This window comes from Cyphomyrmex costatus, unplaced genomic scaffold, assembly GCF_001594065.2.
Source record: "Cyphomyrmex costatus isolate MS0001 unplaced genomic scaffold, Ccosl1.0 scaffold241, whole genome shotgun sequence".
Lineage (NCBI taxonomy): Eukaryota > Metazoa > Arthropoda > Insecta > Hymenoptera > Formicidae > Cyphomyrmex > Cyphomyrmex costatus.
In genome coordinates, this window is record NW_017276489.1 from 1,652,246 (window position 1) to 1,673,344 (window position 21,099).

Consider the following 21,099-nt stretch of genomic DNA (forward strand, 5'->3'; position numbering starts at 1 on the left):
GAGAGAGAGAGAGAGAGAGAGTTTGTCGATTGACCAATTTCGAATTTGAACATTTAAATTGTGTGTGCAAACTTCGATTTTCAATATCACAGAGTTCAAGCCTGCGAATTTTTTAATACCTCTGGTCATCTAAAAATGAAAATTTATATTCAACTTACTTTCGTGCCGTTATATCTGTAAAGAACTATTAAGTCATTCTAAAAAATGAGATTTATATAAGATTATGATTTCTATGAGCTTCATATTCATATTTTCAAGCAATGCAACAAAACGATTGCGAATAATTAAACATTACTATTGTATATATTTTCATATAATTTACCTATCGATATTTGCATATCTCGATTCTCATTGCTTTTATCGTTTTGTTCTGTTATTTTATATTTCTATTTCATCATGTTTTTAGTATATTTTATTATTGTATTTTAACGATGTCAATCTTACTGATATTCTGTACTTTAATCATATGTCTGTCGCATAAAAAACGCATTATATAGAAAAAAATCTAAAAAAAATATTATATAGAAAAAATATAATTTTGCTAATTCTTGAACGAAATTACATGCAGATAAAATTTTCCACTAAATTTGTAACAAGATCTTGTAAGAAGATGATTTTAATTTAAGAAATAACAAAGCGCTGCTTGCATAACACATTTTCTGGCTACGAATCTCCGTGCCCAATTTGCATCGAGTTTCTTTCGTCGCCGAAAAGCACCATAAATCTGCAAAGGCGACTCGAGAATCCGATCTCGCTAGATCACCATCTGCTTAACGTGTCTAGCGGGCGCTCGTTAATTCTGGTGCGAACAGGTAAAATTTACGCACGATTTGTTGGCAACGATTTCGTCGGTAGCGACCGTGGCCCGACGTTCCTGTTGCATGAACGTGACTGCTATTTCGGACGCTAATTATCGCACAGCTTGCCAAACGACGCTTTTTTCTTCCGGTACGTTCACTTGACAAATCGCGTATTTCTAATTAATGGAATAGAGCGATCAACACTCTCTTTCTCTCTCTCTCCTAGACCGTACTAGCAGAAAACTGAAACTGAACTAGTCTGTTGCTTATCTGCTTTTACGATCGCAGTTATAATAACTCTTATTTCGAATTCAAATGTTTTTCGGAAAATAATTATTTAGTATTGTTACTGAAAAATTTTAAAAATCTCAAAACGAAAAAATTAAAAAAAGCTTCACAGCTATAATATGAAAGTTCAATATTAATATATATTCGAGAAAAGATATTTAATTTAATTTATTGATAAAAATTTTATTAGAAAAATTTCTTCTGATAACGTTTGCCTCATTTCTAATAAATAATATCTAATTATATACCAGTTGTATTTGTGAAAATGTTTGTGGATGCATTATCGGAGATATAACTATAATTATAGACTTGAATATGTGCATGTTTCGCTAATAGTAGGATAATAGCTTAAATATTGCAGTTAACAGATGTGAAAATGTAATAACCCGTTCACCTCGGACGAATCGCAGGCCGTCGGATAGAAAAGCGCGTCGTAATGTGGAGGACAGAGCGAAAGGCGCCATACATATACTTTAACACCAACAAGCTCTAAATAAGCTCGTTAAATCGTAAACTCAGTTACCCCCAAGATGAACCCGTAACTTAACCTCTTACAACCCAAAAAGACTTTTATTGCGGCGCTAACAACTGCGGGATGATTTGATTCGTTAAATTAAATTTTCTGTGGTAACATATGTTAAAATAGGAAGTCATTTCTTCAAATGGGCATACAATTACCAGAATTAAATGATTAAGATTAGTAATAACTTTTAAAGAAATAGATGAAATATAAGATCAATAAGGCAAAGAGAGAGAGAGAGAGAGAGAGAGAGAGAGAGATAAAAAAAGAATTAAGAAAAAAAATTTTTTAATCTAGACTTCATACAAATATTAATACTTCTTTAACAATTTAACATTTAACTCATTTTTTAAATTAATTACAGTTCTTGAACTTCTTTTCAATGTCATATAATAAAAATAAAACACTCAACAAATTTTGTTTTAACAAAATATAAAGAATTTCTAATGCTATTCTTCTCTGCTATCTTCAACCGCTTTTCGCGTGGAATTTTTCAAAAGATCGTTAATTATTTCTAAAACTGCTATTAAAACTTTAAAGTCAGATGTGAACGAAAATGCTGACTCACAATCAGTATGAAGAAGACAGCACTCCCAATGAAAATGAAGATGAACGAATTTTCTTGAGCACATTTTCGTTCTCGACTGTACAGAATTAGGACCTGTCTTCGTGACGGACTACATTACGGTGTCCGTCTTACGACATCGTGAAGATACGATTAAATTGTTTTACGACGATGTTGCAAAGTGCGTTCCACCGTTTACGACCATCGCTGCCGGCAGAATAAGCCGCGTTCGCGTTTATCACTTCAGCGTCTGACATTTCCATCAACTTCGCTTCTTCATTCGCGTCCGCGTTCCGTTTGCGATAGTTTATTTCTCACACTTTCCATTGTCGCACTGCGCACCTCGGAAATGTCAAATGTATAAATATCTCGAATCAAAGAAAGTGATCTGCTTCGAAACCAACGACTCCATTTTGAATCAAAGCACTCGTTCACGAAAATTCATGTAATGTCGATTAATAAGAAATGAGTATTGTCTCTATGAAAGCGATTCAATGTCTATAAACGATTGAAGATTTCCTGTTTGTCAATGTTCTTATCTTATCATTTGGTTGAAATTATATTAGCCTCCATCTCATCAATAACAAATTGATCTTCGTAGAATTATTGTTATCCGAGTTCGATAAGAAATGAAATAATCCTAATAATTGACCAAGACACTCCAAAATGTGATTGTTGCTTCTGCTTTTTACACATTTTTTCTATTTGCTGTCAAACTAAGGCAAAATGATAGAGTTTTCTCTCTTTATAAAAGAATACTGTGCTTTGTGAATTGGATAGAAGATAAATTATATAGATTCTACGATTATATATATATATATATTTTCATAAATGATATGTAAAAGAGACTATGGTATCTAGGGATGAGACCTTGAAATATACTAATTATTTTTAATGTTACCTGTTTAGTTACTTGAGTTAAAAAGTATATAACTGAACAGCCGATATCAAAATATCTTGTTATATTGTTAAAAAAATTAGTACTTCTAACCCACACATCATAAACTTCCAAAAGATATCCTAAAGATGTCCAAACAATGTCCCTATGTCCTCTGAACGTTTTATAAGGATATTGCCAGGATATCTCTGGTATAAAATGTACGAAAAGGTGTCACAGTCCCTATGTAGTATTACAGTCTCTTCTAATATATAAAGAGGACGAATCTTTTTTAAGAAGTCAATGATTAGTCACCGTATTTCACAAAAAAAAAAGACTTACAGTGATCCAACGTCGACTCCGCAACAAATCCAGCTGGGCATTCTAGGCTGGTATTAGCGGTGGTAGCAGCGTTGCCGATGCCCTGCAGGTGGTAATGCCCGAAGGACGGACCCCTGGGCGCCATGATGGCCGCGATGCTGAAGTCCGTCGCTTTTCCCCTCTCCCCCTTTGTAGGCATCCCTCCTCGCGCGCGCGACGACACTTACTCGCGTTCAGTCTCTCGTTACTCCGATCTTCTTGCTCCGATCGATCCGTCCTTTCTCCCTGTCTCCAATGTCCTCTCTCAATGGTTTATCTCACCGTCGCGAGGTCCTCCACTTTCCTATCTTCTTTAAGGAAAGTCGAGAGAACCACCACCCTCACATACGATAAGACATATTAAGTCCTCTCGTTATCCTTTCCTCTTATGTTTGTCCTCTTTGTGTGTCACCAGGCGTTCCTTCGTATCATGATGGCTCGCGCGACAACGAGAGAGGCGCCTCCACCTCTCTCTCCTTGAAGCAATCGTGAGAACGGTATCCAGTTATTACCGAGGACGTTCCGGTAGCTCGCGAATCACTATCCACCCTGGATTACGAAACTCTACGTCGTCACGACGGGAGTTGATCGTCGCTGTCGCTTGACTTTACGAGATAACAACGCACAACGCGTCTGCGCTGCTCGACTTCCCGGACTCCACTGACTTTCCGTTCCTCCTCCCACGCGCACCGACTGCCCCACCATGGTGCCGTGGAAGCACGGTGGTTTCGCGCAGCGTGACACCAGGAGAAGAGCTTTGCGCGCGCAGTATCGACCGGCTTCATAGGCGGGGCCTAGTGGTTGGCAGGAAACGCTTAACCATTTGGGCTTCTCTTTCTCTTTGCCTTCGTCGAACCGTCGACCCAACTGCAGGGTCACGTGATTCGACGAAGGCGGTGCGTGAGGGAGAGGCGCTTCTCCTCACTCGCCACACCCTGTAAACCAGCAACAACAATCACCACCACCACCGTCAAACCCGACACCGACTTCCCCACCAGCGACGACGACGACGACGACGTGGGTATCTCGGAGTGGCGTGGCAGCGACACGGTGGCCGCGCAACGACGAAAGAGAGATCGATCGACCTCTCGCGTCGGATGGCCGGCGTTCGTGTATGTATCTACCTACGTATGTACCTCCGCCGCAGTGGCGTAGAACGAGGCTGCGAAGAGCAAGAATTACTGGAGTAAGAATGATTTCTGTCTGTTGATTAACGCAGACACCTAAACCACTGCGCACAGTTTATAGATGCTGTCTAATTCGTTAGACGATTTATTCTGTCGGAGTAAGACGAAGATGGAAAGACCTGACTTGACGATTCATTGTAATTTTGGATTGTTGTATAATTTTAACGAGTGTTTTAATATTATTACATCGAGTATGTGCATCTATTCTTTATCGCTACACTGAACTGCATTAACACTTTTTTTCTCGCTTTTTTCATCAAGTGTTGATTATCCCAATTACAATAGAACATACCTACGGTATAAGAACGTTTAAAAGAGAACATTTTTAGGACATTCTCTCTTAGAAATGTTTACCACTCGGATAATGTGGCTGAATAGGAAGTCATCATAGCAGTAAAATAATGTCAAAATGATTCCAAAATGATGATTAAAAATCACTTTTCAATCTGTCATAATGGTTCACTTCAATATTAGTTTAATAAGTATAATATGACTTTTGTTTTACTCGAGATATATCTATTTTATTTTAAATACATGAGTAAAATTTTAGTGTACAAATTGTGCATACTCGTTCATCCGCAAAGATTAGATCTAGTGATTCACATGTGATAAGAAAGCGGATATATAAATGTTTGAGGGGAAAATTAAGACTTTCCATAACCACAGTTCAAGCGATACATGCGATTGTACGCCTCTGACGGAGGTGTTCTCGCGTTGATTTTCCCGGAGAAAGGCAGCGATAGCATGAAGAGAATTTATTTAAGCCGAAAACCAGGGATGCGATGGGATACGCCAACACGTAATACTAAAAGCTTTCGCAAGCGCTTCTGGAAAACGAGGAGGGTTGTTTGCGCCGGGAATAATCATGAGGACCTGCCGTGTGGTATAACCGTCGACAGTGTACAATCCGTTTACGCTGTATGTTGTAATTTACGGCGAAAAAGATCGTATCTTTGGAGAGAGTTACTTAGACCGCCGTGTAATACGCGTGTCTATATAGTTTTTCCATTTGATGCTAACTCGCGTATTCCATTGTTACGCCAGGTATGCGCCGACCTTTCCATCATTTGTGACATGATTGATAATGCCTTCATCGCGATTTCCGTTTTCTGAAGTGTTACAAGACTTTGCTCCTTTACACAAAATATACCTATTTATTCATGTGCTATCCATTTAGCTATCCTTTACATTAGACTACCAACGACTAATACATGTCTATTTCTACTGTTTTTATAAATGTACTATACTATACTAATATATCTTTAAAAAAAGGAAAAATGTAAATTGTTTAATCACTTATATTGCAACCAAAACGAGAAAATCATAAAAAATCTCATAAAGTATACTTATAAGTTTCATAAAAAGTTCGAAATGAATTATTTCGATCGTATTGATAATTTCGCTGTTAATTCAACAATATATTAGAGCTGTTTCTTCCGAAGAATGTTCTGAAGTATACACTGACGTAACAAATTATTTGTTTCATTTTGAAACTTACTGCATCAGTGTATACCAGGTCAGAACATTCTTCGAAAAAGATTAGACATACTAACCTAAGTTACTGTAAATTGTGCAACGGTATTTTTTCTTTTAGAAATTGACACAATAGTCTCTCTCTCTCTTTCTCTCTCTTTCATTCTACCTGTATTATTGAATACCGAAAAGGATAAAACGATATTTATATCGATTGTGTCTCTTGAAAGGAAAGTAGTCAATCTTACAAAAGAAAATTATAGGTAACTTTTCATTTAGTGATGTACGTGAACATAAATATCGTCCTATTTTTAGTATTCAATAATAACAAAGAACGGTACATATCGAATGTAGAAAGCATGCTATATATAAAAGTATAGGTTATTTCCTTAAAAAGTATCTGCAGAGAAAATATAATTTTTTAAATTTTAATAGAAAATCTCTATACTTACCGTAATAACATCATACTGACATTTGTAGCTACTAAAAGTTGACGAACATGTCACTAACAACACCATCGACATTTCGCTACGTCAGAAGTTGATGTCTTCGCCCCAGTGTTTTACGTAAATTTTTACTCAAAGCACGTACCGCGAATATTCGCCGGGAACGGTAAAACACGGTTGAGTTCCGCGACCATTATCGTCAAGAGCGCAATGAGACGGGGTGATGGTAGAGAGATGAAAAGTTAGAGAGACGTTACGGCGAGCGGTAATAAAACCATCGAAGACGCGACGGGGACCGTTGGAGGCGTCTGCGTCTGAGGTGCATCTCGATCGATCAAACGCCACAAAGTGGTCCTCGAAGAGACAATTTCGATGGCGACTTGGTCGGCGGATACGTTCGCGGATCGGCAACAGGACCGGCGAGACATTCGCAGAAACGAAGAAGGAAGGGGAAATTTATGGCGTGTGTTTAGGCACTTAGGCGCTTTACTTTTAGCCCCCTTTATTATACTAATTTCTCGGGTATGTCAAAATACCTATCGCGTATACCCAGCCTTCCGAATTCTATTCGACACGCTGGGTGCCTCTCTGGGTAGTTGAGCACATAAAGGATCCCTAAAAGCATAAAATATGAAGCAGGCATTTGCCCTCAGTCTTTCTTTCTTCCTTTATCACTCGGGTCGTTTTCAGGTAGCCGGATAGAGAGCCTAACTCACGCGCAGTCATCAAGTCGTCTCTCCTGTGAACCGCAGGAATAAGCCAGTTCTCCGAAACAGCCCTCCTCCGATCCCCTTTGTCTCTTCCCTGCCGCCCTGCAACACTTTCCATAGCTTTTTGAAGCGGTTGCTAAGACATGTCACCGTCGTTTTTCACAGTTGTCACCCGTGACGAAGTCTGCCATTTAACCGACTACTGTATCCTCTTAACTATGCGTTCGAAAGTCGTGTGGATTTACTTGAAACTGTTAATCGGTATATTACAGTTACAATATGGATTCAGGGAGATCCTTTCGTAGATTACTGTCGTGAATGGGTTTCATCATGCGTGAACATCGAATGTAAACATAACGCACGATCATTCTCCAAAAGTCAAATAACATCACCACATGTTTTTTTTTTTTAAATATCGTAATAAATTACATTAATACTGTCGGAATAAATTACGTTGGGGAATTATCAATGAGAGATGGTAATGAGATATTGATTTAATCCTGCGAAGCTGACGGAAAGTCTGTCGGACCCATTCAATTATAAATTTTTCATAAAAATTTCAAACAATTCAATTTTCTTCACATTATATGTGCAAAATTGGATTATTTTTATTAAAATGTATTTAGCATTCCTTTTTAAGTGATATATCATTTCGTTGAAATTAATTAGTGCCTTTTAATTAACGTGAATTAAATTGTGCTTGCAGAATTAATAATCTTATTATAAATTTTGGCGTCAACTCCGAAGGGAGTTAAAATAGCGAATTTACTTTGTATTTCGCGATATAACAGCGATAGCTTATTAGCAAGATGTACCTACAGCGAATTCCATCGATTTTATTTTTCTTGCGCTTCGTAGCGAGAAGATAATAGAACGATTCGTATTGACGTTTACAGTCTCGGTCGAATTTACAAAATATTCTTTCTCCCGACAAATAATTTTCCCCTGGTGGTGAGTCGCTCGCTTCTACGCCAGTTGTTGCTCGCGGCAACCGGCTGGGACGGCGGCGGCAACAGCAGCAGCTCGGATGCAAATTGCATCTCGACGGTTCGCGGGTGGGAAAAATAAACGAGAAATAAAACGAGCGTGCTCTGGCAGGGGGAGAGGAAGCGAGCGAAACCTACCAGAGCGAGGCTGCTCGATGACGGGGGATGTGAGAGGGGAGGGTATCATGGTGGAATGGCGCGGCGGAGAGCGGACGAGCACGTTGCTGGACGCGGAGAGCCGGTAGGACCGCGACAGGGTGCGAGTCGCGTGGAGGAAGGGAACGGAGGGTACGCGGGGATCATTCATCATCCGAGGAGAAGAGAGGCCTGCGCGAACACACCACTGTACCACACCACACGGCCGATGGTGGTGGAAGGTTACGGCGTTGGAGGAGGTGGCAGGCCACCCACGCGGAACGATCGGGTTCGGTGGCGATCCTGAAGCTGAATACACCGACACCAGCGAGACTGTGATCTTATCGCGGTTTCTCTACGTACAAGACTGGCGCCTTGACCAGGTGATCGGCGTGTTACGCGACGTTAGGCACTGGGTAAATTATTTATAACAATTTTCGCGCTATCATAAGAGCCGTACATGAAGTCGTAATTCACAACAATAACTGAGACTCTACATTGACTATATCAGCTGAATCCGATGCATGAGCTGAAAGCTTGAAAAAGTAATAACCGATATGTTCGTGTAACTAAAGTATGTTACAGTAAAATATTACCATATAACTGATGCTGAAGATATAATGAGAAAATTATGTACGTACACCGTGGTCATTCCGTATCTCGAATAATCGAAAATAATGTGCTGTTAAAATTAAGAGTCTGAACATTGGAGTTTCCTTAATGCCGAGCAATAAAGAGACATTATCAGTCACGCTTAAATCAGTCCTATTCACGGTTGGGTCTCTTCTCCTCCGAAACGACCGCATGCCAGAAACCAGTCGAGTAGAGTTACAAACTACGAGTTCTCGTGGCACGAGCTTCTCGGCTGCTCTTTCGAGTGCTTTACAGAGAGGGTAAACATACGGTTCCTCTCTAGTCAGGCTGTCCCCGCTCAGTCTCGACCGATCCTAATAATAATGACGAAATTGTCATTTGCGGTGATAACGAGGAGACGATCGAGAAGATGGTCGAGGAAAGACATCGAGTATCCTGTTGTTTGGGACAAAAAGAGGAAAAAAGACGTCGAGAACGAACGGAAATAGGGAGGTTAGAAAAGGTACGACACCGACGACGCGTAGAAAGACGCGGGCTTCCGACGACTCGAGGACCGCTAAGGGGACTTGATTTTGCTCGAGTGTCACGGCGCCAGCAGCCCTTTCCAAGAGAGAGAGAGCCTTCGGAAAATAAAACATAACGCCGTGTAAATTGAGAACTCGTGTACATAATTCTTGGGGGAATGTGTCTCCCGTGAGAAAACTGTTCCACTAGAAAAAATAAACTGAAAGACACTTTGCTTAATTTCTAAAAAAATATTGGTTTAACGATTGCACTATTATAATTACAATTTATTTTGACTAGGATATCATGCTCATTAAATGCTAATTGAATCACATCTGGAATATATTAATACACTGAGAAAAATGTCTTGTTGAAAATGAACGATTCAGAAGATTCTGATCACATTAATCAGAATTCTGGTTTTATCTCAACCAGAATTATGATAGATTTAATCAGAAAATTCTGATGGTCTATTTTCAATCAAAATTTCAAGTAAATTTCTAGTGCATTGTTTCCATTTCTGAAACTCGATTTAAATCGTTTCGATGACACATAATTCAAAATATTAAATATGATGCTAATCGACGTCATCATTTTAAAGAAAGATTTTGAATACTTTCTGACATATTTTCTCTCTTTTTCTATCATTTTTTGTAGAGTATCCTGTGTACTGTGAAGAAACTTTCCTTTAGAAAAAAAGCCGATAATTACGCATAAAATACATTTTCTTCGAGAGTATTTTCTTCTACAGGTCACAGTGTAGACGAGGGAAGAAAAAACGATGGTACACACAAAAGAAACAAACGTAAAGATGGAGAGAAAAGAGAAAGTACGAAGAAGGAGAAAGTAAATGGAGGGAGGGGAGGAAGTAGAAGAAATAGACAAAAGAGGCGTAAGAACATGTGTAGGGGCAGGAACCGAGCTATACATCCTATGAATAACTCATAGCAGGGCGCACACGGAACGCTCGCTTTCGTGTATATCCGCAACCATAATCACACCAGGGAATGGTGGCACTGTGCGTTCGCCTTAACATTGACGCCTTGACGAACGATGAGGATATATGAGAACCATTGAAACGTACGCACTGTCATAACTCGACCTAGATGACTAAGAAACGTTCATCATGCAGGAACGATCCCAAAGTACCTGGGGAGAAACGCTGGAGAGACGACACCTCCTCCGCCATGACTCATAACAGTATATTCGTGAATCGATGAATCTTGACACCGAATCTCACCGCGTTTTTGTTATTCCGATGTAATGAAATCCTAATAATAAGATGAAAGCTGATTCTACGACAAAAACTAATATTATGAGACAACAAAAAAAAAAAGCGTAAAGGGGATGGTGCAATAAATACCTACATAAAATAAGATTTTTTGTTAGTATTTGAATTACTCGGAAGTACAAGTAAAATTTTTGACTGATCTTTAGAAACATTCCACGTCATGAATGAATGCAGAATACCCGAAATTATATGTTAAATGAATTTTCCTGTTTATTTTCGTCGATTTTATTTCTTCTGTTTCAGAAGTGAGGTTTCCTTTAAATTAAAGTCACTTGACTAGAAAGGGTTAAATACCTGCCTAAGTTTGCGGTGGACCGCATCGTATACTATAGCATACCTACCTACCTGCTGACATTGTGTGCTGATACATAAGAGTAACACACCGGTATAGGTATATCGCTTTAGGCCTATTTTCTTCGTTTACTTAAGATGCATTATCGTGCATCGAGCTCAGAAATGTTCTTCTTGTATTCGGTGATTGATGAATTTTTCCAATGACAGTCGTTTGTAACTAAGCTTACGCGTATTATAGAATAGGCTTAAAACGTCGCACAATACTTATCTAATCCTTCTATAGTGCGCATCACCTACGAATTTACACACTTAAATGTGAACGCAAAATATGCAAGAAATAGATGTCACGATCATAGCGTGATTATTTAATCGGTTCACCTATTCGCATGTTTGTTTTTTATTAACTGATTAATTCTGTCGATTCTTTGTAAGTATTACACGATGTATAAGTAGAAAATATTTTGTATTTGTGTTAAAATCAGTTAAATTTTTCTTGTTAAATTTTTCAATATTTTTTCGCATATTAGTTTAACATAAGTGTTAATCAAATATTTTATAATGTTAAAATAACACAATTTATAAGCATAAAATGAAAAAATAATATATTTTAAATTCTAAGATAAATGATTCTAAGATAAATTGTGATAAAATGTGTTAATATAACATATAATACATATTTATTTTAATGAAAAAATTTCATAATTTATTTAAAAATTATTTTAGTGTTATATTTTTATGTTGATTTTTTACATTTAATATTTTACACTTAATACTTGTGTTACCTTCTAATATTTATCTTGCATTAAATCAACACAAAAATTTTATAGAACCGTTCGGGACACGTAAAATGTATTAATTATCACAAATTTCCCAATTGATAAAGTATACGCTAAGTTAGAACACACACTTCTAACAACATTACAAAATATCTCAAACAGCATTAGGTTAATGTTAAATAGCATTATCAATCCCCCAATATAAATTTGGGGATATTTAAAAATAAAAATAAGAGGAAAAGCTGTTAGTAGAAACGTTAAAAACCCGCCAGTCGAAATAATATCCAGAATAGAATATTTCTTAATTTGTACGATTATACGAAATATTTTGATCCACACAGTATTTTTATCATCTCGCTTAATTCTGCCTAGAACGAATCTCTGTGCAGGCAATAAGAGTGAATTAAAATTCCACAACAACGTCGAAAATGGTACCGTAGCTATTATCGTCTTCGTACAGCTCATACCGAATCGGCAAAAATTAAACGAGAAGGATCTCGGAGATACCACGGTGTAAATTTTTCACACATCGCGTATTTATGCTAGTTGAAGATAAAATCTTGCGTCGTAATAGGCTCATTTAATTTTGCTGTTTCTCTTTCGACGTATGGAGTAATGAAAATCAACGACAGTCATTGTACAATCGATATCGTGTCTTCATTTATTTTAATAATCGGAGAAAAAGCACATTAAATGCAAATAATAAAAAATAACAATAAAAAAATAATAATATTATTGTAATAAGTCAATTTGATGGGAAACAGGAAGGAGTAGAGAGAGAAAGAAATACAAAAGAAGATTAAATATAAAATGTAGAGATTAAAATATTAATTTGTACGTGAAATTTGGAAGAAAAATGGAAAAAGGAATAAGATAGAATTTATTAGACACACATCCGAGGACATCCATCGGCACGAAACATTTTCCAGCGAAATATTTTGGATTGGAAGAATAAATCGTAAGAGTAAAATTTCAGAGAACGGTACAGGCAATGATAAATCCGCCTTTTTATTGGGGGAAAAAAAAAAAAAAACAGAAAGAGAAGAAGAGAGCAAAACGCGCTGAGCGGATAGATAGCAGCGGATCGACGGAAATCTTTTCAATGGATACAAAGCCCACGGTCACGTGGGTGAGCCTCACGGGAGGATGGAATTCCAGGAGGACCGGCGTTACAACGTGTTTCACACTTCGGGTTTCACCCGCCCACGCCCAAACAAATATATAATGCGACATTAGAATAACAAATGGCGGCTGAGGCGTCCACGCCTGAGAGCCACGGGGTGCCGTAGGTGCACACCTAACATAAATACTAATACGGACATAAATAAGTGCATGCTTATACCGCGCCTCCTTCGTGGCCCGAAGAAAAATTCTGCGTAGAGCAGTCTCTGGGGGAACGCGATAAAGAGGAAACGTGGAGGAAAAGTTGTGAGAAGTTATCTCGCATTCGGATAGGATTAAATTCTAAAGCACTATGAAAACCCATACCTGAAAGGAATTCCAGGAATTCCTTAAAAATACTTGAACTTGAATATACAAATCAGATCAGATTTCTTTTCTTTTCTTAATTAACATTTGAATAGCAATCGTTATACAAGCTGAATAATTGCTGACTTGACAATGAGTCATTTAATTTAATAAAAAAAAAGATTATACTCGGATTTTATTTCATTTAATATAAGCTACGGAAAAATGTATATTAAATAATTGCTCGGATATTCCAGTAATTTAAGTAATTATTCCATAAAATTGGCTATTAATTTTATAGGATTTTGTTCACACATTTAAGTAGTAAATATTTATATTTTTCTTTGTCCTTTTTATAAGAGATTTTTTTATATCTTTTATATACCAAATGTGTGTCGAAGAATTCCTCTAGACGTAGCGAATAAAGCTCAACTGTCTTTTTTCGTCTCGCTTAAATAATGTCCTAATAAAATGCATTGCATATTCCAAGATGTCAAATTTAGGTGTCCCTGCTGTTCGAATGCACGCCACTACAAGCGGATGATAAAACGCAACAACGACGGACAGAAGTCGTTGCGTAAAAAAATAACGCCGATCATTTTCCTCCCTTTGTCGTCTCGGGGCATATCGTACTCAGCGACTTCCCTTCCATTTCTGCCAACCCTTCGCCGTTGCTATCCTGCGGGATGTAGTTACACGATGCCAAATGGTCGCCCGGGGACTCTAATCGAAATTAGTTTTTTAATTGAAGGGACTTATTTAGTCGTTAAGGCCTGGAAAGGGCGAGAGGCTGTGGGAGAGGAGAGGAATGCAGGACGATGCGAACGAGCTCTTCGACTTTTCTCCTCCAGTCATTTTCCTTCAACCGCTCAATCTGCTTTTTATTAAAAATCGTCGCCTCCTTTTTACGCGCGATATCTTGTGTTGTAATTACTGTGGTATTATTATGGCTGCTTATCAAGAAACATCCGATAATCGCATAATTATCAAACTCTTTACATTTGTATGATATAAACTAATAGGTATGATATATATGAAATAATAAGCTGCAGAGCGAAAAATAACATTAAATATCACATTGCAAATATTTAAAAATATTTTTAGACATTTATTTTATTGTATTTTTTATTATTAGGGTGTTATGCGAAGTCTGGGACACCCGGTATATTTTAATGTGTATTTTATATTATATTGTACATATGTATCTTTATACATATGACAGTGTAACAGTAGTATTTTATAAAAACTATGACCACTGGTCAAAATGTTAATTTCGACATGTATAGATTATTACGTTTTTTTTTTAAATATAAATTAAGAGATTCGATATACGTTAATCTTAAATAGAATTTTGTAAAACACCCATTGAAACATCGCCAGTCGATATTAATTATTTATTTCTGACGTGCGACTTGTTTACGGCTTAAATCGTGAATCAATTAGCATAACCCGCCGGGCCGTGCCCGAAATAGTCTGCGAATTTCATGAATGTTACGGAACAAGGCCGGGCCATTAACCGGATAAGTTTCTCGACGCCAGGACGACGAGGAGAGAAAGGTCACGAAGGATGAGGTCGGTCTGCAGGACGACAAGGAGAGGTGGAGAGGGATAATGAGGAGGATGAAGAGAGTACCCGGCATAATTCGCGCTCAAATATCGCCCGGGAAGATGGAAAAGGAGGACGGACGAGGAGTCCGATGGTACGGAACGTTCCTGGGTAATTTCATAATTAGCGGGAGGCAAAAAGCGAGTGGAGCTCGACACGTTCCATCAAGCGATCTCCAGCCTCGATTGGACTGGGACTATTAAAACTGGAAGATCTTAAAAATTAATAATGCGATCTTCACACGCGACGTTTTGATTGGATGTAAAAAAAATATAAGCGAGATGATTTACATCTTCCGTCAAGAAGTGAAAGGAAGAGAGAACTTTCTTGTCCGCAATTATTTAACTACTTCGGTAAAGTAACGAGGAATTATCTTTCTTGAACAATTTACAAAATTACGGGAAACTATCTTAATTTTAAATAAATTATAAATAACGCACATTCCGTGAACATTCGCTAAACGCATATTTTTTCAGTTCCTATAATAAATTTACGGAAGACCGGTCGCGTTGTTTCGAACATTTCCACCCCCGAGCGAAATTAAAGTTACCACACACTTCCCGTTCGAGGCCTCGCCTCTCTCCGAGCTTTTTTCGAGCCAACGAGAAAACAAGCGAAATTTACTTTACGGGTCTTCGCCAACCCCCGCTTGGAATTACTCGTAAATCTGTGCCACAGTTTGTTCAAGGGGGAAGAAGCGGTAACCAGCTCGATCCTATTTCTCCCTCCTTCGCCAATTTCCCCGTAGATTCCTCCTTGAATGCGACAGTCCGGTCGATAAAACAATTGCCGGGGGGATAATCGGCATTATTTACGCCGGATTCGGCGTAAGATACACAACTGCATGGGGAAGCAGCGATGTTATGGCAGGGGTAAAGGGGATGCTTCGTGTGTGTAACCATCGAGGGTGAAGACCCGCGGAAGATCTCCCGGATGGTTATAAGCCTAAGGGGGGAGGATTGATCTCCCAGCGGTGGTGGATGGCTCACGGCTTATCCCACCTTGCCCGCCCTCGTGGTTAAAGTGGCTCCAATTAGACACGTCGCTAGATCTCGATGTCAACCGAGTGTGCACATCATCCCCTTTGCCCGCAAACCTTCGCCGTTCCGAGTCATCCCTCGAGGACGAAGCGACGAGCGGACGCGAAAGCTACCCTCCTCCGTGCGTTTCTGCAAAGCCCCCACGATCCCGAAGAGCCAAACTTTACGAGGATTTAGCGGTCACGCGTGTCTATTACCATCGCGCGTCGATCAATTCGCCGCTAATGGGTCGCCGTGCGTAATCACGCGCAAAGGGGTTGCAATTAGCTCCGCAATTGGGTTCTCGATGCGCAAGAGAGAAATGACGAATACAGATTACTATCAAATCCCCCCGCATTAATAACAAATATAGATGTACTGCTGCAATTTTGAAGCCAAGTTATTTTCTTTAATCCTTTAAATAAAAACGATGATATTGATGCTTTAAGAATGAAAATTTTATTCATTGAGAGAAAAAATATTTGTAGTGTTGCCATAATTTATAAACATTTATAAGTAGAAATTAGACCCACGATAGTAAATCAATTAAAGAGAAATAATTTTATATAGAATTGAATAATTTATATATAAATATTATTAATAATTAAAGTCTGCTTCGATCAAAAATATGATTATTTATTTTAATTGAAATATAATTTATAGTCAAAGATGCCAGAAAGTTTGCGGATTATCACCGTATTTTTATCCACTGCTAATGCCAACGTTTCATGAACATTGTCGTTTACTTCATCAAGGCGAGGAGCGACTGAATTTTTATCGAGATGCCAATTATTTTTTTTGGCAAAGCAATATTATTATTAACACATTCTAGCAAAAATAACTATAAAAATGGAGCTTCCATAATGGTTTTACTGTGCAGTTACAATCGCAAATATCAAACACCTTTTTCAGTATATCTTTCATTATTGTTTTGTTACCAATTTTTTAACTCGCGAATGGACAAACTCTCATTTATCGTTTCTTGCGAAAGCAAATACTATAGTGTTCATAGATTTTCTGAGACATGATGAATACTTATACTATTTATATAATACCATCATCATGTCATAAAAAAACAATTTCGACGGATTCTTTCCGAGCGTTCTATATTGTTCGCGATGCTCAGATCGACCTATTCTCAACCGATGAATTTACGTGTGCCACTGCATTTCTCTACCGTCGCAATAAAATCTAGGAACCAGTCTGTTCAGGACATCAAGTTCTTACGTATCCTTGCATGAAAGCTACTGTAAATTATTGTCAAAAAGTATAATACATTGTGACAAAAATTCATTAAAAACTGTCGAAACAAACGAAACGAACGTAACTACAAGTCCTAACCAGCGAATATAAAATATTCATTATAATTCCTTAAAGATATCATTAATTCTGAAATTATTTCGAATATTATCTATTAATTAAAAAATATATAATAAAAACTTAATAACACCTCAGTTTTTCTAAACTAAATGATATATGCATATTATAATCTATAATTTCATACGGTCCTAAATTGAATGTTTATTTATTTTATTTACATCCAGAGAAAAGCAAATTTTTCTCGAGTAATACAGAAGAAATTTGTAAATTTTTTTCAAAATACAGAATCTAAAGATTAAGCGCAATTTTTCCTGAGAATATATATAAAGAAAAATGGGGTTGAATAATTTTTATCTTATAAGATTAAAAATATTCTAGCTATTTTTATCGAATTTATAACGAACTCTACTTGCCTGAAAGTAAAAATACGAGGAAGTAGGATAAAAAATATATTACAATTACGGTAAATTCATTCAAGTAATTATTACTTTACAATAAAGTGAAGCATACTCTATTCTCAAGATTGTATAAAACACGATCAACTTTTAAGATTATATCCATTTATATTTTTATCGCTCAGTAAAATATATTTATCAATAAAATAAATTCTATATTATGATATGTGTCTTCAATATAATAGCATAAAATATATTTTATAATATACGACTATTTACATTTTTATAAATTAAAAACTTTAAGATGAAAAATTCATAAATCATAAAAATTCAGATTTCTCAGAATCTCCAGCTTTCAAAGGTCTGAGCGCGGAGGCACTGGAGGTTTTTAAGGATTCTGGTGTTGCAAATTCACAGGATTCAATTTAAAAGAAAGGACGGTATTCCTGTGCGTCGCGGTTTCGCAGTCTTGGAACGCTTTGCCGCCGACAAAGGGCGGCTTTTTCTAGTTGTCGGGTATCACAGGAGACGGTCGGCAGATGCCAGAGAATCGCATGTCGGCGTTTAGCAGACGGGCAAGATATTCGTTTAAGCGCGGCTAAACGGCCGTGTGAAAGGCCGTGCGCGGCCAGTTACTTGCGGCCATTGTGCCGGCCATCTTTGTTGATCGAGGCCCTATTACGCCCGGGTCCAAGCCGGTTAAGCTCGCGAACACGAAATGATAGGTTTCGACAGCCCGCCGGCCACATTTGGGCGACACACGCAAAAAAATCCCTCGATTTCTTCTTTTATATACCCGACGACAATGGTCCTTTCGCGGCTCGTTCGAAAATGGCGGGCATAATTGGCGTGACGTGGTGGCTGCTTCCGTTATAGATCGCGTGTCCTAATCGTTTGTCGCCCCAAATTGCCGCCAATTTCAGATCGCGCACCGTGTGTCGCCATTATGCGTCGTAATTGGGCCGTAATTTTGGGCATCTAGTCAGGAAGTGATCCTCTGTCAAAAAAACCCAGACGCCGACGGAGGGAACATTTGGTGGTCCATCAGCTATTTTGTTAAAGGCCTGTTAATCTCGTCGACGCTCGCCAGACAATCTATTATTATTGTCGTACTTATTACACTGTTGTTATTGTCATTTTAAATGCCATTACAGTTACCCAATATCGGCAATATCTGATAAGTTGATTCGTTAATATAATACTTTTTTTAGTCATCTATCATAAGCTAATTTAGGACGTCCTAATTTGCAGTTATAATTAACATAAAGCACTTAAAGAAATAGAAAAATAAATCAATTTTTCTCATACTTATTTTTTACATTTTAAATTCTTTAATATATATACCAGTTTCAGTTTTAAATAAATTTTTGCAACTACATTTTAATTTTAATTAGGATATTAAAAATTTTTCTTAATTTAAATAAATACGTCCGATAAACAAAATTAGCTGGCAATTTATAGAATTGAAAAATGTACTTTCCAGTTTTATAAATAAATTGTAATCTACATTATAAATATTATTAAGCATAAAGATTTACTTTGATTAAAAAGATTTACTTTGACTAAAAATAGAATTTTCTTTTCCTTATTTGATTTATTCTTGCTGATTAAATTTTGATCTATAATTGTTAAATAAATAAACATTTAATTTATATATTTATTATATTAATATAAAATTTCAAATGTTAAACAATATTAAAAATAAATACACATACATATATGTACATATACTCATACATATATGGTACATTAATATTTATTTAATTTACATTGAATAAGGTTTACCTCAATTATTTTAACGTACAGAGATTTGACTGTAACATATCGGGATAAAGCATAAATGCGACGAGAACGTAAACGTTCGATTTAATAAGAATGCACTGATATACATTGTTAGATTAGAAAGTCACTCTTCATGTCTTTTATTCTTACGATGTAGACAGAAATGAGAGACAGAAAGTGTCTCTCAACGTGCGTAATTGGCGTTAAGAAAGATCCGCGATACTTGTCCGCAACTTTCACCCTCGGGGTGAAAAGGTCCGCGCGTGGTGAAGCAATTTCCGCGGAAATCTGCTAGAGCCGACAAAGAGCGAGTCTTCGATCGCGACGCAACCCCCGTACGGGCGAAAGCGCGTTCACGCAGGATTGTCGAGGGGATGAGCGCGCTCGCGCACACCGGGACCCCATTACCCAAGAGATTATGGTAAAGTGACTAGCTGCCAGGGGTGGTGCAATTAGGGCGCCACGAGGGTAGAGAGATGGAAACGGTGAGGAAGACTGTCGAGGGTTGAAGGATTGGAGGGTGGCAGGGAAGGAAAGAGGGGAACAGGAGGGAACGGTTTACACAGAGGATGGATCATGACGCTTCTTGTATGTGGTGGTTTCAACGAAATTGCTGTATACACACTACTATTTTTGTGTTGGGATTTAGATAGATACACATTTTTAAAAAGAGGGTCTTTGGATGCTTATATGAGTCTGATGACTTTATAGTTGAATGCTTTATTCGACTAACTGGCGATCGAAAATTATGCAATTAAGGATTTAATTTCAGTTGCAAGCTTCGACTAATAGGAAAAACTGTGGTACTCAGGGGCATGTCGTATCTTGAGATGCAGTATTTATTTTTTTCAATAATAACGACATTTTTAATATTAGAATATTCTAGACAAGATTTTTAAGATCATTAATGCCATTTTAGTGATCTTATTAAAAAATCTTCAATATTATAGAAATCTCTTCTCTCTTCTCTTATTATTAAAAAAAAATAAAAAATTGTTATTGTACTTCAACATACATCATATTATCCTAAATATCAGTTTCCCCTATATTACATAGCAAAAACAAGTATGTATCATATTATTATATTTTACTAAAATAATAGAAGTGAGTTTACATTAACATAGCAAAAAGTATCTGATCAAATACAACAGGCAAAATATCAAAATATAGAGATGATTACGAATGTGACTTCGTTGATAATAACGCTGACACCTGACCATTTTGCATAGCAAATTTGTTTGTTCATTAAGTAATCCAAATTACGAAAAGTAGTCTAATCTGCAAACTCTGCCTGAGAAATCCCTCCACGAGAGAACAAGACGTTCATTTCAATTTCTTCGTACATCCGACAGATTTAATGTCCGTGAATCTTTTTCTAAATTACGATGTACAATCACGATCAGATATTCGGAGTCGCGTTCCGTCGCTTCAGATTTTCCCTTATGTACAACGAGAATGTGCATACGCACCCCTCGGCGGCACCGCGCCGAGAGAATGAAAACCGACGACGCGACGCTGCCACAATACACAACTGTGTGCACGACCGCACACCAGTCCTCTGTATGCGGAGCTCCTAACACTCGACAAAATAGGCGTGTCCGCGCGCACGTGGACGCGCGTAAGTGTATGCGTGACGAGGAGGTACGTCAGTCAGTCAGTCAGTCACTCATTCACTCACTCACTCACTCCCGGACCCTTCCGCCT

At 37.7% G+C, this 21,099-nt stretch overlaps 1 protein-coding gene across 1 annotated transcript in view; it reads right to left on the minus strand.

Moving 5' to 3' along the window:
* The window catches only part of LOC108774273 (T-box transcription factor TBX20), a 70,345-nt gene extending 66,775 nt beyond the window's left edge, over positions 1 to 3,570 (minus strand). Inside the window, exon 1 of the mRNA XM_018540337.1 lies at positions 3,393 to 3,570. Within this exon, the coding sequence (XP_018395839.1) occupies positions 3,393 to 3,570 (178 nt within the window). The remainder of the gene's footprint in view (positions 1 to 3,392) is intronic.
* Positions 3,571 to 21,099: the final 17,529 nt, after the last annotated feature.